This window comes from Elephas maximus, chromosome 9 (genome assembly GCF_024166365.1).
Source record: "Elephas maximus indicus isolate mEleMax1 chromosome 9, mEleMax1 primary haplotype, whole genome shotgun sequence".
Taxonomy (NCBI): Eukaryota; Metazoa; Chordata; class Mammalia; order Proboscidea; family Elephantidae; genus Elephas; species Elephas maximus.
The window spans coordinates 10,100,485-10,124,674 of NC_064827.1; the positions used below are offsets into that span (position 1 = coordinate 10,100,485).

Genomic DNA, 24,190 nt, shown 5'->3' on the forward strand with positions numbered 1-24,190 from the left:
ACAGACTAGGAAGAAAGGCCTGGTGATCTGCTTCTGAAAATGAGCCAATGAAATCCTTAAGGATCACAACAGAACACTGTCTGACTCTCTCGCTTTGGACGCATCATCAGAAAGGATCAGTCACTGCAGGAGGACATCATGTTTGGTAAGTAGAGGGCCAGTGAGGGCAAGAGAGTGCCTCGGTGAGGTAGATTGTCACAATAGCTGCAGTGATGGGCTTGAACATGCCGGCAATTGTGAAGATGGTCCTGGACCAGGCAGCATTTTGTCGTGTCATAGTTGACTCCATGTGGCAGCTAACAACAACAAGGCAATTTTCAACTTAAAAAAAGAGAATGTGTTTCAGAACTGAAGGTTTATGCATACTGCATGATTCCAGATTTTGGTTATATGACGTTCCAGAAAAGGCAAAATTATAGTGACCAGTGACTGCCGGGGGCCAGGGCTTGGGATAGGAGATCACTGCAAAGGGGCATGGGGTTTTTTTAGGGCAAAGGAGCTGTTTTATGTCCTGACTGTGGTAAATGACTATAAATTCCAAAATTCATCAAGCTGTGAAAAATGAGTGAATTATATTATATGTAAATTTTACCTTAAAAAACTATTTAAAAAAATGAGGGTTTGGAGAGTGTTGACATGTTATGGGGTCATTAACCAATGTCATAGAACAATGTGTATACTGTTTAATGAGAAACTAGTTTGTTCTGTAAACCTTCATCTAAAGTACAATAAAAAAAAAAAAATGACAGGTTGTAACTTGGCTTTTGGGACTTTGAAACATGTTCTTCCAATAAAAGTATGCTATAAAGAGTGGCAAGATTCCAAGCTAGTCTCTCCCCCCAAAAAAATATGAGCCATAATTTGGGTGATTATGAAGCCTGTGAACCCACTAGAAGTCCCTGGGTGGCCCAAACGGTTAAGTGCTCAGCTACTAACCAAAAGGTTGGAGGCTCAAGTTCACCCAGAGGGTGCCTCAGAAGAAAGGCTTGGTGATCTACTTCCAAAAAATCAGCCATTGGAAACACTACAGGGCACAGTTCTACTCTGAAACACATGGGTCACCAAGAGCTGGAATCAACTCGACACCAACTGGTTTGTTTTGTTTTGTTTTCGGCAACCCACTAGGTCCAGAAGCTTCAGAACCACAGCCCCGGAGGTCCAATTTCCACTCTAAGTCCAGGTTGCGGAAGGAGAGAGGGAAACTGCCTGAGGTCAGTAATCAGGCGTGGAGCCATGGGGTGGCCACTGGATAGTGTAAGGTGGCCTTGGAAGACCTACAGCAATTCAAGCAGCAAAGGTACAAGCTGGCAGCTCTGCCCTTGACCGTTCGCAAAGCACGCCTGCGACTCATACTTACTAGCTGGAGGGAGGGGAAGCCGGAGGTGCTGATGCTCTGTCGAGGGCACTGACCGAGGTTTGGTGGGAGAGTGAACTGCTTCCTAATTTCTGCTGAAGAATACCTTGGATTGAAAGAGAAAAACTAAATGAGGTGATTGTTTTTCAAGAGTTATTAGAATTACAGATACAACCTGTGGTACCATGTCATAAACCCTGGACCTTGGCTGGGCTCCAGGCAGCACCCCCTGAAATGTCCTTAGCGGACACCCTGGTAGTGTCTGTCTGATAGGCCATACTCTGGTGTAACTCACAGAGGCTGGGATGCCAGCTATCATAGCTCCTGCCCAATACTTAAAGGATCATGGCATAAGGAGGAGTCTGGGCCCCCCCAAAAAACACTCAGAAAAAGTACTTCCAGGACATTTGGAGAAATTGTCTCTACCTGAGGACATTTATTCAGAAACCCAAGAGGGTCCTTTAAATCCTAAGCCGCCATTTTGGTCCAGTCATTCTCATTATTCTGTTGGTGAAGAATATTGAATACACCATGGACTGCCAGAAGAACAAACAAATCTGTCTTGGAAGAAGTACGCCAGAATGCTCCTTAGAAGTAAGGATGGTGAGACTTCATCTCACCTACTTTGGACATGTTATCAGGAGGGATCTGTCCCTGGAGAAGGACATCATGCTTGGTAAAATAGAGGGTCAGCGAAAGAGAGGAAGAACTTCAATGAGATGGATCGACACGGTGGCTGCAACGATGGACTCAAACGTAACGATTGTGAGGATGGCGCAGGACCGGGCAGTGTTTCATTCCATCGTACCTGGGGTGTGGCTGTGAGTCAGAACTGACTTGATGGCACCTAATAACAACAATTCTCATTTCAAGAAGCTGAACCCTTCTGGTGAGCTGCCTGCTAGACACAGAGCGCTAGACAACTGATAAATGAACATGCAGTGAGATGGACTGACACAGGAGCCACATCAATGGGCTCAAACATACCAGAGATCACAAAGATGGCTTTGCAGGACTGGGCAGCGTTTCCTTCTGTTGTACATGAAGTCGACATGAGTTGGAGTTGACTTGAGGACGCCTAACACCAACAACAACCTTCCTGCAGATCCCTTAGATGCAATTTACTTAGGGAATTCCTAAGGACTTTATTCATTCAGGAGCCCTGGTGGCGCAGTGGTTAAGAGCTCGACTGCTAACTAAAAAGGTTGGCAGTTTGAATCCACCAGCTGCTCCTTGGAAACCCTGGGGGGCAGTTCTACACTGTCCTTTAGGGTTGCTATGAGTTTGAATAGACTCAACAGCAACCGGTTTGGGTTTTGGGTTATTCATTCAAAACTGCTTCCAGTGGAGTGGTCCTTCATGTCACCCATATTGACACTGCTGAATCCTCAGCCAACACCCCTGGTAGCCTGGAACCAGGCACAGGAGAGAAGGTTGTTTCCTATCATCTCCTCCCAAGTCCTGGTACGAGCCTGCCCACACCCAGCTCACAAACATGTTGACTTCAGGGCACTCGTTGTCAGTTCTATGTTTGGAACTCAGAAAACGTTTTCTCACTAAATCAGTTGCTGGTGGTTGGAGAGTCAGGCTAGTTCACAAAAGCATATGCAAACCACAAAGAGGCTGAGGCATACACTATTAATACCTCTATGCAATATAACTAGAAACCAGCAGAGATTAAACAAAAACAAACAAAAAACCCAGACCCGTTGCCATCGAGTCAATTCCTACTCATAGTGACCCTATAAGACAGAGTAGAACTGCCCCCTAGGGTTTCCAAGGAGGGGCTGGTGGATTTGAATGAATGACATTTGGGTTAGCTACCAAGCTCTTAACCACTGCACCATCGGGGCCCCCAGAAGAGATTACTAAGAATCAAATAATGAGATCATATTTTTGAAGCATGCTGTACACCCAAGAAGGGACAGAGAAATTTTAAAAATCATGTGTTTTTTAGTAAGGCGTATTTTATTTTCTCCATTATAACGTGTGCTGAGGCATAATTATTAATGACTCGGATAATAAGCTTTCTAACATGGTCTGCTTGGCTGCCAACTGTGGCAATGGAGTACACAGAGGAGTAGGAAGTCTGGATTTTGGTTCCAAATGTGGTATTCATTCTCCCTTCCCAAGGCGTCTCTGGGTGGTACAAATGGTTAATACACTCAACTACTAAACCAAAAGTTGGAAGTTCAAGTCCACCCAGAGGTACCTCAGAAGAAAGATCTGGCAATCTGCTGCCAAAAAGTCACAGGCCTGAAAACCCTATGGAGCACGGCTCTACTCCGACACACATGGCATTGCCATGAGTCAGAATCAACATCATGGCAACTGTTTTTGTTTTTTAATGTTTACCTTTTTGGTATCCCTTCCCAAGAGCACCTTAATTTCCTTGCAGGAGTTCCCCACTTCCATTGTACATTGTCCAGGCAGAGCTAGAGACCAAAGGGGCGGGCACCTGACCTGAGCAGGACAATCATCTCTCCCTCCCAGGATTCCGGATGGTGAATGGATACAAGCATGGAAGAAAACAGCTGGGGCACATTCCCGCTCTTGGTGGCCCCTTGCAGTATGAGGCAATGGAACTTGATGCCCTAGAGAAAGTTACACAGCCAGCACTAATTATATTCCTTCATTTCCTGCAGCATTTTCTTTCTTCAATTTCAAAAACTATTAGAAAATAGGAGGGTAAAAAGGAAGTATTCTATTCGCCATTGGGAAAGTGTAAATCAAAACCACAATGAGATACCACTTCACACTCACTAGGATGTGACCAAAAAGATGGACAATAACAAGTGTTGGCAAGGATGCAGAGAAATCGGATCTCCCATACATTGCTGGCAGGAATACAAAATAGTGCAGCCATCTGTTACTTCCTCAAAAAGTTAAACATAGGAAAAAAAAAGTTGAATTGGCAAACGTTGTATTATATATATATTCTTCCACAGTTAAAAAAAAAAAACAGTTAAACAAAGAGTTACCATATGACCTAGCAATTCCACTTCTAGGTATATACCCAAGAGAAATGAAATATATGTCCACATAAAAACCTGTACACAAACGTTCACAGCAGTATTATTCGTAATACCCAACAGATGGAAACAACACTAATGTCCAACATTATGCTAAGTGAAAGAAACCAGACCAAAAAACTACATGTTACATGATTCCATTTATAGGAAATGTCCATGAATTATATATATATAAATGTATATATATATTTGTTGTTATGTGCCGTTGAGTTGATTCCAACTCATAGAGACACTATAGAACATAGGGTTCCCAAGGAGCGGCTGGTGGATTCAAACTGCCAACCTTTTGGTTAGCAGCCAAGCCAGCAGGGCTCCATATATATATACGTGTGTGTGTGTGTATACACATATATATACTTATGTATGCACACATGAAGTAAGTATTCTTCTATAGAGACAAAAGTTGAAGGCAAAAGTTACCAAATTTAGTACAACAGACAGTCAGGAATGGAGGGAAAATGTCAGAATTTGTCTCTACTTCTCTACTAAACATTCTATACACTGATTTTCATTACCAGTCAAAGTCTAGTTACCTAGTGCTTCTATAACAGAAATATCACAAATGGATGGCTTTAACAAAAAGAAATCATAAAATATGTAGTTTTTTGTCTGGTTTCTTTCACTTAGTGTAATGTTGGACATTAGTGTTGTTTCCATCTGTTGGGTATTATGAATAATACTGCTGTGAACATTTGTGTACAGGTTTTTATGTGGACATACATTTAATTTCTCTTGGGTATATATCTAGAAGTGGAATAGCTAGGTCATATGGTAACTCTATGTTTAACTTTTTTTTTTTAACTGTTAAAATTTAAAAACTTTAATTTTTCACAGTCTATAAGGCTAGAAGCCCTAATTCAAGGCATCAGATCCAGGGGAAGGCTTTCTCTCTCTGTCGGCTCTGGGGGAAGGTCCTCATCATCAATCTTCCCTTGGGTCTAGGATTTTCTCTGTGTAGGGACCCTGGGTCCAAACGACGCTCTCTGCTCTTGGCTCTTCTTTCTTGGTGGTATGGGGTCCCCCTCCTCTCTGCTTGCTTCTCTCTTTCATATATCAAAAGAGACTGACTAAAGATACAAGCTAATCCTGTAGGTTGAGTCCTGCTGCATTAACATAACTGCCTCTAATCCTGCCTCATTAACATCATAGAGGTTTGGATTTACAACGCATAGGTTAATCACACCAGATCACAAAATGGTGGACAACCACACAGTACTGGGAATCATGGCCTAGCTGAGTTGACACACATTTTTGTGAGACACAATTCAATCCATAACATTCCACCCTTTGGCCCCCCAAAATTCATGTCCTTGCCACATGTAAAACACATTCACCTCATCATATCATCCCTAAAGTCTTAAATCAACTCCAAGCACAAATTCCATCCTGGGGCAAAATTCCTCTTCATCTGTGAAATCTAGAATACAAGTTATCTGCTTTCAAAGTACAATGGTGGAACAGGCACAAGCTAGATATTTTCATTACAAATGGGAGAAATTGGAGGGAAAGATGGGATAACAGGCACCTAGCAAGTCAGCAGAACACACTACATTAGCTCTCAAGGCTTGAAAATAATTCTCTGTTCTCTGAGACCATTTAGGCAATGGCCCTGTCCTCCAAACTCTCTGGATTCTGGGTGGAGGCCCTTCGGCCCTGGGCATCAGCTCCACCTTCCAAGCCCTCTGGGATGGCAACTCTGCTCCCTTGGATTTGGGCGTACCCATTCTCTTAATCTGTCCGAGTAGTGAGCCTACCCCCTTGGCCCGGGCAGGCCCCTGTTCTTCTGCGCCTTGGACATGGCAGCCCCGCCCCCTCACCTTTGGACAGTGGATCCAGCCGCATCCTGCTGGCATTTGTGAATGGCAGCCCCACACTCCAGAATCAAGTTTGTGAAGATCTGACTCTTTGAAATCGAGGAAGCTATGGCCCCACCTTTTGAGACCTAGCAGCCACGGCTCCGTCCTTTGAGACCCCAGAGGCTGTGGTCCTACCCTTTGAGACCGAGGCAGCTCTGCTTTCTGTGCTCCTTGTCTCTTCAGCTTTTGCTTCCTGGTCCCTTGAACTTTTGGCCCCTTGGGCATCTTGGGCCAGCCTGGCTTCTGTCTGGCTCAGGCAAGTGTTCCAAAGCTCTTTAGCTCTACCAATAAGTGCCTGGAGGCATCCCACTCTACCAGCAAACCTCGGCCAGAAGGCACTCAGCTGTTTTCCTCCATGGGTCAGCAAGCCTAGCTCCACTGATAGGTGCCCAGAGGCACTTCACTTTACCAGGAAGCCTCCTGCCTGAAGGCACTCAGCTCTCTCACTCCGTAGGTCAGCTCCAGTGCCATGGCATGCCCGTCTCCCAGTTCTGTTACTGCCATTTCTTTGCTGCTACTCCTCACCATCTGTGCCTTCTCTGGTGTTACAGCTCTCCTCACTTTCTTCTGAGTCCTCACCAAAATTGTTTTTAATATCCATAATTCCACCAACAGTCTCTTTGAGGCAAGCTAGGCTTTTACCATTAGATACTTTAAAACTCTTTCCAGCTTCTACCCATTACTGAATTCCAAAACCACTTCCACAATAGTAGGTATCTATTAGGTTAGCACCCCACTCCCGGTACCAAATTCTGACTTAGTTATTTAGTGCTGCTATAACAGAAATACCACAAGAGGGTGACTTGAACAAAAAGAAATTTATTCTCTCATTTTACAAAGCTAGAAGTCCTAATTCAGGGCACCAGCTCCAGGGGAAGGCTTTCTTTTTCTGTTGGCTCTGGAGGAAGGTCCTTGTTATCAATCTTACCCTGGTCTAGGAGCTTCTCAGCACAGGTGCAAAGGATGTGCTTTTCTCCTGGTTCTTTTTTTCTTGGCAGTATGGGGTCCCCCTCCTCTGCTCCCTTCTTTCTTTCATATCTCAAAAGAAACTGACTCAAGAAACAACTTGAGTGATTCCTGTCTCATTAACATAACTGCCTCTAATCCTGCCTCATTAACATCATAGAGGTTAGGATTTGCAACTCATAAGATAATTATATCACATCACAAAATGGTGAATACCCACACAATATGGGACTTATGGCCTAGCCAGGTTGACACACATTTTTGGGGGGCACAAGTCAATCCATAACAGACAGTTACCAACATTGAAATCACCAGATTGTTGTTGTGGTTATTAACCACTGAATCAATTCCAACTCACAGCAACCCCATGTGACAGAGTAGAACTGCACCATAGGGTTTTCTTGGATATAATCTTTATGGAAGGTGATCGCCAGGGCCTTTCTCCTGCGGAGCCGATGGGTGGGTCCAAAAGATCAATGTTTCAGTTAGCAGCTGAGCACTTGCTGCTGTTGTGCTCCAGGGCTCCTTAGGCCACTATAAAGATCCATCTTGCATAAACGACATTGCATCTTGTGTTGGGCACCAGAGAAACCCAAACCAAAGGTGCAATCATTTATTTACTCCCTTTAGGCGATGGCCATAAGTCACAAGGACCAAGACAACCAAGCAAATGCCCTCTTGTGTGGTCAAGCTGCTCCATTCACAGACAAGACTGACTTCTCCTGAGACTTCTGCTTCCAGGGTTTTCCCCTAAGATCTCTCAAATAATGCATGTTTGTTTCATGGCCACCCTAAAACCTTCCTGTTGTGGAGCAGAGGCTGGTGGAGATAGTTGAACGTGTTCAGAGAGGAAATGGCACTGTGAGAGAATCAAAGGGTGGCACAGGATGACAGGTTTTTGCTTTCATTTTGAGGCTAAATCTACTGTCCTGAGCCAAAGCCACAGTGTTCTTGTCATGCTGAAATCAGAATGTGCCTGCTCTCCATTCCTTCTTAAACAGGATCAACTGGTATTTCTTTTCCATCCCTCCAAGTAAGAGTTTTCTAACTCAGAGTTTCACAACTGATCTTCTTCCCTGATATCTCAAGCCCGATCCCGTACCTCACGCCAATCTTGTTTCCCATCCACAAAGAACCAGTTATACAAAAGGTAACTAAAACTGCCACTGCAAAATTGTGAAATATGGAGATGAACTGTCTGTCCTTAAAATGAAAGTAATGAGTCACCCCACATGGGAAAGAATTGCTTTGTTGTCACTTGAAGAACTTCACAATAAAGTATCTTGAGGTCCTCAAGTCCCTGGGTGGTGCAAAAGGTTAACAGGCTTGGCTGCTAGCCGAGAGGTCCCCGGAAGAAAGGCCTGGTGATCTACTTCTGAAAAATTAGCCATTGAAAACCCTATAGAGCACAGTGCTACTTTGACACACACAGGGTCACAGACAGATCGACTCAATGGCAACTGGCAGACAGGGCCTACAAAGAGGGCCTACAAATCTGTCTTGGAAGAATTATAGCGAGAATGTTTCTTAGAAGCAAGGATGGCAAGACTTTGTCTCGTGTACTTTGGACATGTTATCAGGAGGGACCAGTCCCTGGAGAAGGACATCAAGCTTGGTAAAATAGAGGGTCGGTGAAAAAGAGGAAGACCCTTAAAAAGTGGCTGTAACAATAGGCTCAAACATAGCAACGATTGTGAGGATGGCGGAGGACTAGGCATCGGTGTTTCATTCTGTCATACATGGGGTTGCTTTAAGTTAGAACCGACTCAATGGCACCTAACAACACCACTCTTTCATCTCACCTTCTCACTTTGGAGAATCCACCCCCAAAGAATTCATGCAAACAAAAACATAATTTGAGCAGAAATGAGCATAAGAATGCTACATATGAGAGCAAATCACTGAAAATAATCAAAGTATATTTAATTCCATTTTGCATTTAAAATGACAAATATATGAATTAGGCTGGCCGTGAAAACTTGCATACAAAATAAGTTACAAGTAAACAATAGTGCCGCCGTGGTCTCTCAGTTTGTCACACTGGGGGGCTCGCGTGTTGACGTGATGCTGGAAGCTCTGTTGCCGGTGTTTCAAACACCAGTAGGGTACTCATAGTAGACAGGTTTCAGTAGAGTTTCCAGACAAAGACAGACTAGAAAGGCTTGGCAATCTACTTCCAAAAATTAGCCAAGGAAAACTCTATAGATCATAACAGTATATTGTGCAATATAGTGCTGGAAGATGAGCCCCCTAGGTTGAACCCAAAAAACCCATCGCCATCGAGTTGATTCCAACCCATAAGGAACCTCCAGGACAGAGTAGAACTGCCCAGTAGGGTTTCCAAGATTCTAAATCTTTATGGAAGCAGACTGCCACATCTTTCTCCCTCAGAGTAGCTGGTGGGTTTGAACCCCCGACCTTTTGGTTTGCACCTGAGTGCTTTAAGCACTGTGCCACTAGGGCTCCTTCTCCTTGAGAAACTCAAAATACACAGTGGCTCGAACAATGGACTCAAGCACAATCATGAAGGCAGCACAGGACCAGGCAGCGTTTCATTCTGTTGTACACAGGGTCACCTTGAGTTGTAGCCAACTGGACAACAGCTAACAACAACAAACAGTTGTATAAGGAATCAAATACAAATACGTTCCAGTGTATGTGTAAGTACACCGTAAGGATCAGAAGTCCTCTCAGTAATCACATAACTTTAGTAACAGCTCTTTCTCCTGAAAATTTTCTTAAATTCCTAATTTAAAAAAAAAAAAGATGTATACAAATAAAATAACATGCAGACATGGGAGAACTACTTGGAGTTTTTAAAAACTATGTGTTGTTGTTAGGTGCCGTTGAGGTGGTTCCAGCTCATAGCGAACCTATGCACAACAGAGTGAAACACTGTCCAGTCCTGTAGCACCCTCACAATCGTTGTTATGCTTGAGCCCATTATTGCAGTCACTGTGTCAATCCATCTTGTTGAGGGTCTTCCTCTTTTCCGCTGACCCTCTACTGTACCAAGCATGATGTCCTTCTCCAGGCACTGGTCCATCCTGACAACCTGTCCAAAGTATGTGAGGCATAGTCTCACCATCCTTGCTTCTAAGGACCATTCTGGTTGTACTTCTTCCAAGACAGATTTGTTCGTTCTTTTGGCAGTTCGTGGTATATTCAAGATTCTTGATGAGCTAGTGTTACAGCATGCATTGTGGCCCCCAAAAATCTGTGTTGGATTCCTAACCCCTGTAACCTGTAGAAGTAATCCCACTTGGGAATAGTTTTCTTTGTCATGTTAATGAGGCCATTCCAATGTAGGGTGTGTCTTAAACCTACTCACTTTTGAGATATAAAAAGAGCAGAAAAGGCACAGAGAAGCATGCACTGATGGTGGAAAGACAGATGCCATGTGGAAATACCCAAAGAATGCCAAGAAGACAGCTAGAGAAGCTGAAACAAGGATTTTCCCCCTGCGCCAACAGAGAGCGTCTTCCCCTAGAGTGAGCGTCCTGAATTCTGCTTCCAGCCTCCTAAACTGTGAGAAAGTAAATTTCTGTGTGTTGAAGCCACCCACTGGTGGTTTTTCTGTGATAGCAGCACTAGAGAACCAAGACAGCTAGGATACCCTTCTTCTAAGGAGCTCAAAGTGCACTATAAGTATTATTGTCTTTATTTTCCCAGTTTACGGGAACGGAGCATTGAGGTTTGTTTAAAATATCCATACTCATACTAGGGGGTCAGAATGGTGGGTCAAGGGTGGATCAAGAAGCTCTCTGTTTTTATCAACAGATAACTGGGTACCCAGTCAGGACGAAGAACCAGTGAAACAAATGAAAGAGCAGAGCTTCCCAACTGTTTGCATCCAACCATCAGCTGCTTCATAAAAATGCAGTCCTGGATCTCCCCACCCCCTCGCCCCCACCCCCCGCCCCACTGCCCCAGCCCTGAATCAGCATCTCCTGCTAAACTGCACTTTTAACCAGAAACTTCAGGTGAGTTTTATGCCCACGAAAGCATAAGATTCACTGATAGTGGAAGACTAAGAGAGAGGGGTGTGTTTGTTCATTCATTCATTCATCCGTTCATCAGGCATGTCTGGCTTACAAAGCTCCAGACTCTCAGACAAGCACGAGGCGGGTGGGGGATGAGGTAGAGGAAGACACTCGCTGCTCCCGGGAAGCTCCGTCTGGTGGCATGGGTGGGTGGGTGGGTAGATGGGTGGCTGGAGGGTTGAGGGGAGAGAGCAGATGAAAACTGAACTGAAAACTACAATAACTATAATACAGGAATGTGCACAGTGCCTGTGAGCAAAGAAAGCCAAAAAAAAAAAACAAAAAACAGTTGGCTTTGAGTCAACTCCAACACATGGCAACCCCATGTGTGCCGGAGTAGAGCTCTGCTCTACAGGGTTTTCAATGACTGACTTTTTGGAAACAGATCACCAGGCCTTTCCTCAGAGGAGCCTCTGGGTGGACCTGAACCTCCAACCTTTTGGAGTACATTAACTGTTTGTACCACCCAGGGACTCTGTGAGCAGAAAAGGGAACTACTAATTCAGCCTAAGAGTGCTTCTGAAATTTCTGAGACAAAGGGATATTTGAATAGGATTTTTTTTTTTTTTTGGAAGGAAAGCCTGATGGAAAGACAATGAATTTCAAGCACCTTCACCATCTCATGGCACCTAGGTATGCAGCTTCCTCATTCCTACCTCAAGTATTTCAATCATCACACCACCCTGCTTCTTTACAATAGATGTGGCTAGAAAAGCAAATACAAATACGGATCTCTTCCAGTTGGTTGCCCAAGTATTTGCATTGGGCAAATGTGCTGCAAGAGACTTCTTTAAAGTGTTGAAAAGCAAAGATGTCACTTTGAGGATTAAGCTGTGCCTGACCCAAGCCATGGTGTTTTCAATCGCCTCATATGCATGTGAAAGCTGGACAATGAATAAGGAAGACCAAAAAGAACTGATGCATTCGAATTATGGTGCTGGCAAAGAATACTGAATATACCATGGACTGCCAGAAGAATGAGCAAGTCTGTCTTGGAAGAAGTACAGCCAGAATGCACCTTAGAAACAAGCATGGTGGAGAGACTTTGTCTCATGTACTTTGAACAGGTTATTAGGAAGGATCAGTTCCTGCAAAAGGACATCATGCTTGGTAAAGTGGAGGGTCAGTGAAAAAGAGGAGGCCCCTCATTGAGATGGATTGACACAGTGGCTGCAACAATGGGCTCAAGCATAACAATGATTGTGAGGATGGCGCAGGACTGGACAGTGTTTCATTCTGTTGCATACAGGGTCACTAGGAGTCAGAACCAACTCAACGGCACCTATCAGCAACAACAGAGGAGCAAAGACAAAAGAAGAGCAAAAACTCAGTGGCTCAATCCTGGATTTTGCCATTTGCCAGCTGTTGGAATTCAGGTTAATTAGCTAACCAGGTTGGGTCTTTGTTTTGTCCCACGTAAAATGAAGGGGCTAGGCTGTGGACATAGGCACCTTTCCAGAAAGCTCTAGCTGGCAAAGATGCTCACGAATCCCTACGTGCACAATGGGCTCCATGGACTACACCAGCAGCTCTGCCAAGGACCAAACTGCCCAAAGGCTGCGCTCTGGCTTCCACCCTAGGAAGAAAATTCTTTCACTGTATGTATGGCCAGTAGCCAAAATAGTTGGAAGAATTTTAAAAAAGATTCAAGGAAAAAAGCTTGCATAGAAGTCCTTAAAGAGATTTGGGGGAAGCCTGAGGTTTCCCTAAATCTGACATGTTCCAAACAACAGTGAAAGGGGTAAGCTAAAAAAAAGCTAACATATCGTTTTAGTAGCTAACAACTGACTACCAAACCCTCAACGAACACACAGTGTAAAGCACACAGCTGGTAATAAACAATAATTATAGGCATTTGTGGGTGGCAAACACAAGCATATGGTTTAACTACGTGCTGCTGTCAAGTCAATTCCAACTCATAGACACGGTAGATCTGCCCCATAGGGTTTCCAAGAAGCAACTGAATTCGAACTGCCACTATTTTTGTTAGCGGCCTGAGCTCTTAACCACTGTGCCACCAAGGCTCTATGGTATAGCTAAACCTTGCAAAAGCAAAATAGCCATGGTTTAAGACTAAAGATGACTTACAACAAGCAAGCAGTGAAAGAATGCTGCCCCCAAACAGGCACTTCATTAAAGAAGATATTCAGGTGGCTAACAGACACGTGACGAAATTGCTCGTGAGCACTAACCATAAGAGAAATGCAAATCAAAACACTATGAGAGACCATCTCACCCCAGCATTTCTGGCACAAATAAAAAAGAAAATAACAAATGTTGGAGAGGTTGTGGGGAGATTGGAACTTTTTGTTTCTTTTTAATTTATTATTGTGCTTTAGATGAAGGTCTACAGAACAAACTAGCTTCTCATTAAACAATTAATACACTTACTGTTTTGTGACACTGGTTGCCAACCCCACAACATGTCAACACTCTCCCCTTCTCGACCTTGGGTTCCCCATTACCAGCTTTCCTGCCCCCTCCCACCTTCTCGTCCTTGCCCCTGGGCTGGTGTGCCCCTTTTGTCTCGTTTTGTTTTATGGGCCTGTCTAATCTTTGGCTGAAGGGTGAACCTCAGGAATGAGTTCAGTACTGAGTTACAATGGTGGGAGACTGGAACTCTTATACGCTGCTAGTAGGAACGTAAAATGGTACAATCACTATGGAAAACGATATGGCGCTTCCTTAAAAAACTAGAAATAGAACTACCATTTGATTCGGCAATCTAACTCCTAGGAATATATCCTAGAGAAATAAGAGTGGCCACACAAATAGACATATGCACACCCATGCTCATTGCAGCATTATTCACAATAGCAAGAAGATGCAAACAACCTAGATGCCCATCAACAGATGAATGGATCAAAAAAATTATAGTACATACACACAACGGAATACTATGCAACAGTAAAGAACAATGACGAATCTGAGAAAGATCTCTCAGCCTGGACAAATCTGGAGGTCATTATGCTGACTGAAATAAGTCAATCACAAAAGGACAAATATTGTATGAGACCACTATTATAAAAATCCAAGAAAAGGTTTACACACAGAAAAAAATAATCTTTGATGGTTACAAGGGAGGGGAGAGATGGGAAGGGGAAATCACTAACTAGATAGTAGACAAGTGTTAACTTTGGTGAAGGGAAAAACAACACACAATATAGGGGAAGTCAGGACAACTTGACCAAAGCAAAGTCGTAGAAGTTTCTTGACACATCCAAACTGCTTGAGGGACCGAGTTACTGGTGCTGAGGACTGGGTACCAAAGTCTCAGGGGACATCAAGGTCAATTGGCATAACATGGTTCTTAAAGAAAATGTTCTATATCCTACTTGGGTGAGTAGTGTCTGGGGCCATAAAAGATTACGAGCAGCCATCTAAAATACATCTATTGGTCCCATCTCATCTGGAGCAAAGGAGAATGAAGAAAACCAACGATACAAGGAAAATATAAGTCCAACGGACTAATGGACCACATGAACCATAGCCTCTAACAGCCTGAGCCCAGAAGAACTAGACGGTGCCTGTCTACCACCACCGACAGCTCTGACAGGGATCACACTAGAGGGTCCCTGTGCAGAATGGGAGAAAAATGTAGAACAAAATTCAAATTCACACACAGAAAAAAAAGACCAGACTTACTGGTCTGAGAGAGACCAAAGGAACCACCCGACACTACGGCCACTGAGACACCCTGCTAACTCAGAACTGAAGCCACACCCGAAGTCCACCTTTCAGCCAAAGTTTAGAAAGGCCTATAAAACAAACAGTAATACCCGTGAGGAATGTACTTCTTAGTTTAATCAAGTATACAAGACTAAATGGGCAACATCTGCCCAAACGCAAAGACAAGAAGGCTAGAAGAGACAAGAAACCTGAACGAATGGACACAGGGAACCCGGGGAGGGGGGAGAGAAAGGGGAAGAATGCTGACATATTGTGGAGATTGCAACCAATGTCACAAAACAATTTGTGTATAAATTTTTGAATGAGAAACCTTCACCTAAAGTACAACTGAAAAAAAAAAGAATGCTGCCCCCCAAACCTCTCAAATTACGAGGTTAGGGCAGTTTAGGATTTTAAAAAAATAAGCTCATTTTTTAACTTGTTGTATGCAGAAACACTGGCCGTGAATAATCCGAATATAGGCTTGGATCCTAGTGCACAGGACACATAAGGTCTGAAAATGGCTGGAGTTGACCACCTAAACGTGATCTAAGGGTTTTTCTGAGATGCACCCTCAGATATCTTAGTAAAGTACACTTTTAAATTTAATAGGCTACAGATTGATTTCTGTAGCAAATGTGTGTGTGTGTGTGTGTGTAGCCCCTGGGCAGTGCAAGCAGTTGAGCGCTCGGCTACTAAAAGAAAGGCTGACAGTTTCAATGCACCCAAAGGCATCTTGGAAGAAAGGCCTGGCCATATGCTTCCAAAAGATCAAAGCCGCTGAAAACCCTATGAAGCACCGTTCTATTCTGACACACACACCACGTTGCCGTGAGTCAGAATACACTCAACAGCAACTGGTGTGGGTATGTACGTTGTGTGGGTGTTTCTCCACACATAGATGTACATGCGTACACGCTTTGAGGGAGAAAGTCAGGAATAAATTCCTCAGAAGTTCTTCAGCTGGAGGCCTCATGATAGATTACTTCCGGTTTCAGAGTGGCTCATATTTCCCACCTCTTCTCATAAAGAGATGGGCCGTGAACGTGTAACTTCTGCAAAACTGATTCAACAGGTGGAAACATGACTACCAGAGAAGACTACCAGAGAAGCTTGCCTCTTATTAACAAGCTGTGGAACTTATGTTTCTTCCTCACAGGGGAGTCCCAAACCCCTTTCACTTGGAAAATTCCTCTAAATACGGAAGAACAATTTATTAGATGACTTAAGAGTCTGAGAGAAGGTTACTCAATGTTGCTAGCATCTAAGCCAGCTTCTCTCTCCACCCTCATCATATCATTATACAAATGAGTTTCCCTTCTGACACGGTTGCCACCTACTGAGGAGGCAGCAACGTTCCCCAGAAGAACAACGGTAAATACCGAGGACTTTTTTTGGGCGGCGGGGGGCGGGGGGGACTGTTTAAGAAAAAAAAAAAACGTTTCTCCAGAAAACCATGTAGCGACATAAAGAAACATAAACACAGAGGAGGTGAGAAACATGGCAGCAGAAGGAACATTTAAACTACTATGTTTGACAGAAATAGCAAACCTTCAGATTCAAAAAGCTCTACAAACCCCAACCAAATAAACGCAAAGAAAAATCAAACCTAGACACATCATAGTCAAACTGGTGAAACTCAAAGAGAAAAAATTTTAAACCATCCGGAGAAAAGGTTTAAACACATGATTTTCAAAAGTGCAATAAGACTGATAACCGACTTTGTAACCAAAAAAATGAAAGCCAAAAACCAATGCAACTCCATATCGAAGGTGCTGAAAGAAAACAACTACCAATCCAGAATTTTCAACCTAGTGAAAAATATTCTTAAAATATAAAGGAGAAGTAAAGACTCTACAGGATAAATTAAAACCGAGACAATTTATCACTCGTAGACCTGTATTGAGGCCCTGGTGGTGCAGTGGTTAAGCATTTGGCTGCTAACCAAAAGGTCCCGGCGCTCCTTGGAAACCCTATGGGATAGTTCTACTCTGTCCTATAGGGTCGCTATGAGTTGGAATTGACTGACAGCAACAGGTAGACTGGTATTAAAAGAAGTACTAAACAGAGGTCTTCAGGCAGAAGGAAAACAATTTCAGACAGAAGCCAGCGGCGCTGAAGGCAACGAAGTCCCCAAAAGGGTAAGCGTGTGAGTATAGCTAAATGATAAGGGTTGTACAGATGTCTCTTCTGCACATTTTTCTTGTTTCCAATTTTGGCCAATCAGAATACTGATCCGTACATCACACATAGGCCAATTCATTCATTCATAAATATATCTGCAGCATAAAGTCCTACAATTAGAACTGCTGAGTCAAAGGATTCATGCACTTGTCCTTCTCAGTGTTTTACTCTAAGCAGCAATAGAGGAGAGAGTGCAAAATGGTTCATCCAATGGAAAGTGAACCAACTGGCTAGTCTGCCTGTCGCTACCTGTTAACTATCCTTTAGAGTCAAGAATCTGTTTATTGGAGAAGCAAAACCAAAGCCCCCGCCAAGGGGCTCTTTTCTTTCCCTTATGGGCAGGAAGTTGCTATCTTCTAATGTCAGCTCCTTTGATGATGGGGCAACTGTACAACTCAAGACAGGTTGGTGACCTTTCAACAGGCTGAAAATTTGGCTTAGACATGTTAACGCTGAGGTATCGATGAGGACTCTACATGGGAGTCAAGTTAGCACTTGGATAAACAGGTCTGGAGCAGAAAGGAGAGGTCCAGGCTGTGAATGTAAATTGGATCAAGCTTGAACTGGGGGTGAGAGATCTACACCTCTCCACCCATGGTTTCTTGGCATCTCTCTAGCCACCTATCACCTAGATTACCAAGATGGCTGTGGGTGGTGCCTGCAAACGAGCCCTTACAATCTCCTGTCCTGCAACAAAGCCACTCGCCTGGCTAAAGGGCGACAGAGTCCATCTCTTACTCCAAGCCCTAAGGATCATTTGTATATTTTGGCTCGGACCCCGAGTCTAATTTCTGAAGGAAACTCAGGTGACAAAAGCTGCCAAAGAGCTGTACTAAGATGATCTTCCTGGAGCAACTGCTAAATCACAGAAGAATTTGTGGAATGAAATTTTGACAAACTCATAGAGCAAAAATAAGTACTCTTCTAGACATAAAGAAGAACTTCCCTAAAGATTAGACACGTCTACAGGGTCGTTATGAATCAGAATCGGGCTTTTTTATAGGGCAAACAATAACATGTGTGAGGAAGGTGCTTTGTAGTTCAGTCAGGTATACAAGACTCAATGAGGACACCTACCCAAAAGCAAAGATGAGAAGGCAGGAAGGGACACGAAAACTGGACAAATGGAAATAGGGAATCTGAGGTGGAGAAGGGGAGAGTGTTGACACATTGCGGGGTTGGCAACCAATGTCACAAAGCAATCTGTGCATTAATTGTTTAATTAGAAACTAATTTGCTCTGTAAACTTTCATTTAAAGCAGAATTTAAAAACAAGAAGAAAAACTTCCCAATTATTAGGATTGTGGAAGGTTGCCATATCTTTTTAGGGGAAATGGAAAATTGTGCCCTATTTATTGAGAGTTCACACTACGTCACGCCTTGTGCCACCCACTTGATTAGCAGCATTTCCTTTAACCCACAGAGCAGAACTAAGAACCAGCTTGTCTTAATTCTCTACTGCTGCTATAACAGAAATACCGCAAGTGGGGGGCTTTAACAAACGGAAATTTATATTCTCACAGTTTAGGAGGCTAGAAGTCAGAATTTAGGGCGCTGGCTCCAGGGGAAGGCGCTCTCTCTCTGTTGGCTCTGGGGAAAAGTCCTTGGTTCAGGTTCTCTAACGTTCTAGTTGTTCCTTGGCGATCTCCACGTGGCGTCTGTCTTTTCCCCACTCATGCGGGCTTCTCTGTGCCCCATCTGCTTTTTTAATATCTTGAAGGGAGTAGGTTTTGAGGGTGATGCAATTTAACCCATAACACAGGCTTAATATCCTCATCCAGCAAACACAAAACTCAGCGCTGGACACATCTGTAGTCAGGATTTGAACCCCAGGCTATCTACTACAAAGACCATGCTTTTCATCATAGCTTTCATAAGTTTTTAAAAAATAGATTCAAATCTAACTACACAATTGAAAAATACATAGAAGAATAGAATCATAGGTGATTTTTTTCCCTATTCTCTCTTAATTTTCCAAAATGTGTGTACACTGGTTGCCATAATGACAGAAATTATACACACACACAATTAACCTACCATGTGGTCACCTTTCTGAATAATGTACATTCTCCCATTGAGACAGAGGCATAGGCTTAAGGGCCTCTTGAGGGCTCCTTTCATCTGTATTAGTCTAAGTCTTGGGGAGTTTCACAACAGAACTGTGTTCTCAGCATACTCTGAGTTCCTATGCCCCACTTCTAGGGCTGCCTGCAGTTAACTCTGGCAAACACTGTTGGCTGCTATTGGTGAAAAGCACCTCATTTTCCCACTCTGATTTGTGATTTATCTAAGTAATTCATCCTGAAGCCTGACCAGCTTCTTTTAGTGGGCCTATTTTTATTTACCACAATAAAATTTAAAAAAAGAAGAAGAAAATGTACCAAGACTAAATTTAACTAAATGTAGCCATTCACACAGCAAAGGAAATCTCCCTGAGATGTCCAAATCTTCTGTCTGCAGGGGTTCCAAGCATCACGCACGTTCTTAAAGCAGAATCCATTTGCGTAACAGCTCTCCTGCGGGAGAAGTAATGTCCCCATTTCACAGGCAAGGAAAATGAAGCACAGAAGAACTGGGTAACTGGGTCACATTCTGGAGCTGATTGTGAGTGGCCATCTAAGATACTCCACTGGTCTCATCCCATCTGGAGCAAAGCAGAATGAAAAAACCCAAAAACACAGGGAAAGATTAGTCCAAAGGACTAATGGACCACAACTACCACAGCCTCCACCAGACTGAGTCCAGAACAACTAGATGGTGCCCGGCTACCACCACCAAATGCTCTGATAGGGATCACAATAGAGGGTCCCAGACAGAGCTAGAGAGAAGTGGAGAACAAAATTCTAACTCAAAAAAAAAAAAAAAAAAAGAACAGACTTATTGGCCTGACAGAGACTGGAGAAACCCTGAGAGTATGGCCCCAGGACACCCTTTTAACTCAGTACTGAAGTCATTCCTGAGGTTCACCAATCAGCCAAAGATTAGACAGGCCTGTAAAACAAAACAAGACTAAAACAACACACCAGCCCAGGGGCAAGGACTAGAAGGCAGGAGGGAACAGGAAAGCTGGTAATAGGGAACCCAAGGTCAAGAAGGGGAGAGTGTTGACATGTCATAGGGTTAGCAACCAATGTCACGAAACAGTAAGTGTACTAATTGTTTAATGAGAAGCTAGTTTGTTCTGTACAAGTTCTGTTCATCTGAAGTACAAGAAAAAAAAAAAAATTCTGGAACTAAGCCTGATTCTGAGCTAAGGACCCATGTCTCACTCACACAGGTTTTCCTTGCCTGGATGGATATATTTATACTTACACTCACTTGGTTTTACCACTGATCGTTTTCCTGAGGTGAGGCCCAATCTTCTGTCAACAGTCTTCCAGGAAGCCACCACATCCTTTATTATTTCTTCAGATATTCTTCCCTGCTTGCCTCAGGTAGAAAGAGCTTCCTTCCTGGGTTCCATCTACTATTTGCCATAAAAATCCTCATGTTGTTGTGTGCCGTTCAGTGAATTCCGACTCATAGAGACGCCATGCCCCATAGAGTTGCCTAGGCTGTAATCTTTATGGGAGCAGATCACCTGGTCTTTTCTGCCACGGAGTTGCTGTGTGGGCTCATACTGCCAACCTTCCAGTTAGCAGCCAAGTACTTAACCATTGTGCCACCAAACTAAAACCAAATCAAATCTATTGCCGTCAAGTCAGTTCCAACTCATAGCAACTCTAAAAAACAGAGAAGAACTGCCCTACCCAGTTTCCTAGGCTGTAATCTTTACGTGAGCAGATCCCCAGGTCTTTTCTCTCGAGGGGCAGCTGGTGGGTTCGAATCACCAACCTGTTTGTTAGCAGCCAAGTGCATAACTGTTGCGCCAACAGCACTCCTTAAAAATTTTTGTGCTGAACCTTTAATAAGATTTCTATCTAGATATAAAAATAAGTTCCTTTTCTCATCTCTTGTTAAAGTGTTGGTCACACTAGTGTAAACTATGCAGAAGTAAAAGCCCCTTCAATCGCTTCCCAATCAATGGAAGTACATCCTGTGCTCTACACAGTTTTTCAAGATGACAGTTATTAGCGTATTTGCTTTGGTAAAATTGTGAGGCCTGAGTTATGGACCAAGAGGGTATTTTAAGTCAAGATCTCTGGATAAAAATGGCAACTCTCCTAGGTCTCTGGGAAGAGGTGTCTTGCAGTTATTTCCCCATGTGCAACATTTGAATAATAATACTACACTTACTGTATGAAAGTCTAGTAAAATGCTTTTTTTTTTTTACTGTATGAAAGTCTAGTAAAATGCATAATAAGAGATATAAATTATTAATACTGAGAAATGATAAGAGATTAGAGCACACGAAGGGTAAGGTTATATGAATATTAGAAAAAAGTTTTAAGAGACATGGGCAAATGTGAAGACTGTATAAAAGAAATGTGTTTCCTTCTTCATTAATTGATTATTTCTTCCTTATTACCTGTTATGGATTGATTTGTGTCCCCCAAAAGTGTGTGTCAACTTGGCCAGGCCATGATTCCCTGTGGTGTGTGACTGTCCATCATTTTGTCATCTGATGTGATTATCCTACAGGTTGTAACTCCTACCTCTATGACGTTAATGAGGCAGGATTAAAGGCAGTTATGTTAATAAGGCAGGACTCAATCTACAAGATTAGGTTGTGTCTTAAATCAAACTCTTTTGAGATACAAAAGAGAGAATCAAACACAGCGACAGGCAGACCTCATACCACCAAGAAAGCAGAACCAGAAGCTCACATCCTTTGGACCTGGGGTCCCTGGGCTGAGACACTCTTATATCGGGGGAAGACTGATGACAAGGAACTTTTCCCAGAGCTGACAGACAGAAAACACCTTCGCCTGGAGCTGGCACCCTGAATTCGAATTTCTAGCCTCTTAGACTGTGGGAGAATAAACTTCTGTTGTTAAAGCTATCCACTTGTGCAACTTCTTATAGCAGCACTAGATAACTAAGACAGAGGCCATTTTAAAGTCAAAAGGAAGATTTGGAGACATTCAGTTCAGTCTCCTAGAAGACTATATAAGATACTAGAATTGGGCGCATATATAACAACGTGTCCTTTTATATATTGGGACTGTTGTTTTGTTTATATATTTTTTTCTTTCATAGAAAACTTTGCTACAAAACTTCCTGACATATTGAAGACTGTGACAACAAGGCTACCTTCACCAAACTTTGAACACCTCCTCTGCAGTCTCCATCCTGGGATCCTCTTCCTCCCAGCAGTCATTCTGTGCTTGAGTGGACATAAGAATCAGCCAGAGCTGGTCAGCAATGCAGATTTCTGGGCCTCTCCTCTGGATTTTTTGATTCAGGGGTCTGGGCACAGTGGGCAGGAATCTGCATTTTAACCACCCCAGGGGTTCAGATGCACCCTGAGAACCAGCACCAACTTCCTTATGTGCTCAAGCCCGTGGAAAACTGACCGAGAGACCTACCTGGCCATCCGACCCATCTCAGGTATAACACCTACTTAGATGGTGTTTAGAACTGTGGTGCTGGCAAAGAATATTGAATATAGCGCGGACTGCCAGAAGAATGAACAAATCTGTCTTGGAGGAAGTGCAGCCAGAATGCTCCTTAGAAGCAAGGATGGTGAGACTTCATCTCACGTACTTTGAACATATCATCAGAAGGGCCCAGTCCCTGGAGAAGGACATCATGCTTAATAAAGTGGAAGGTCAGCGAAAAAGAGGGAGACCCTCTTGGCACAGTGGTTACAACAGTGGACTCAAGCATAACAACGATGTGAGGATGGTGCAGGACTGGGCAGTGTTTCGTTCTGTTGCTCATAAGATCACCATGACTTGGAGCCAACTCAATGGCAGCACACAACAACAGACGGCCCTAAGAGGGGAATGCGTATCAATGTGGCTCTGTCTGTAATTCCCACTTCCCCCGGCAGGGAAGTGATTTACCCATAGTGCTATGAGGTCAGATTTCCCAGGATACCCTAAGTTAATACATTCCTCCTCACCATTATGTAAGGAAGTTCGAGGCAGTTTAGATTAGAGAAGTTTAGAAAAAGGAAAGAGAAAAGAAGAAGAAAAGGAATTTTTCACAGGGGAAAAAAAGCTAATACTGCTCACGTAACTAGACTGAGCTGGACTGTGGACACTTCAGAAGGCAACATGGATTCAGCTAAACCAGGCTCACTGGCCAAGATCCAAATAGCAAGAGTTAGGAATTATTATTGTCTGTGCAGGCCTTTCCGCCTAGTGTGTCTTAGTCTGGAAGCGCCTCTGAAACCTGTCCACCATGGGTGGCTCTGCTGGTATTTGAAATACCAGTGGCATAGCTTCCATCATCATAGCAACGCGTAAACCACCACAGTACAACAAACTGATAGTCCATGATGAACAGGTTTCAGCAGAGCTTCCAGACTAAGACAGAGTAGGAAGGAAGGCCTGGCAATCTACCTCCGAAAATCAGCCAGTGGAAATCCTATGGATCACAACAGAACATCATTCAATACAGCGCTGGAAGGTGAAGCCCCTAGCTAGGAAGGCACTCCGAGTACACAGCGGACTCCAGCATACCAATGATGTGAAGATGGGGCAGGGCCAAGCAACGTTTCACTCTGTTGTACTTGGGGTCACCATGTGTCAGAGCCAACTCGACAGTGGCTAACAACATTCTCTGCAGAACTCATGTGGGTTTAGACTGATCTTTTTCAGAAACCATAATCCATAACAAATTGTGGAATGAAACTGCCCTTCTTGGTGCTATCTGGCTGATAAAACTCTTCATCTATCCTATGCCTACCCAGGGCTCGCAAATGGTGCCCTGGGGCTGGTTATTACACTAACAACACCTCCTACTTTGGATATTATGGTCCCTCTTAATTTATTATCCTCTGTACAGCACCGGTGGTTAAAAGCTCAGGCTGCTAACCAAAAGGTCAGCAGTTCAAATCCACCAGCCGCTCCTTGAAAACGCTACAGGGCAGTTCTAACCTGTTCTATAGGGCTACCATGAGTTGGAATCGACTCGATGGCAATGGGTTTTGGTTTTTTGGTAGTTCCCAAATATTAAACACACCAGGAAAAGCACTTT

The 24,190-nt window shown here is 43.5% G+C and overlaps 1 protein-coding gene across 2 annotated transcripts in view; it reads right to left on the reverse strand.

The window, feature by feature from the left end:
• The window catches only part of DOCK8 (dedicator of cytokinesis 8), a 214,857-nt gene that overhangs the window by 158,728 nt on the left and 31,939 nt on the right, over nt 1-24,190 (reverse strand). For both annotated transcript variants that reach the window (XM_049896144.1, XM_049896142.1), the window contains exon 2: nt 1,358-1,460. Coding sequence is in view for 1 of the 2 variants with exons in the window: in XM_049896142.1 (XP_049752099.1) it covers nt 1,358-1,460 (103 nt within the window). In the remaining variant the exon portion in view is untranslated. The remainder of the gene's footprint in view (nt 1-1,357; nt 1,461-24,190) is intronic.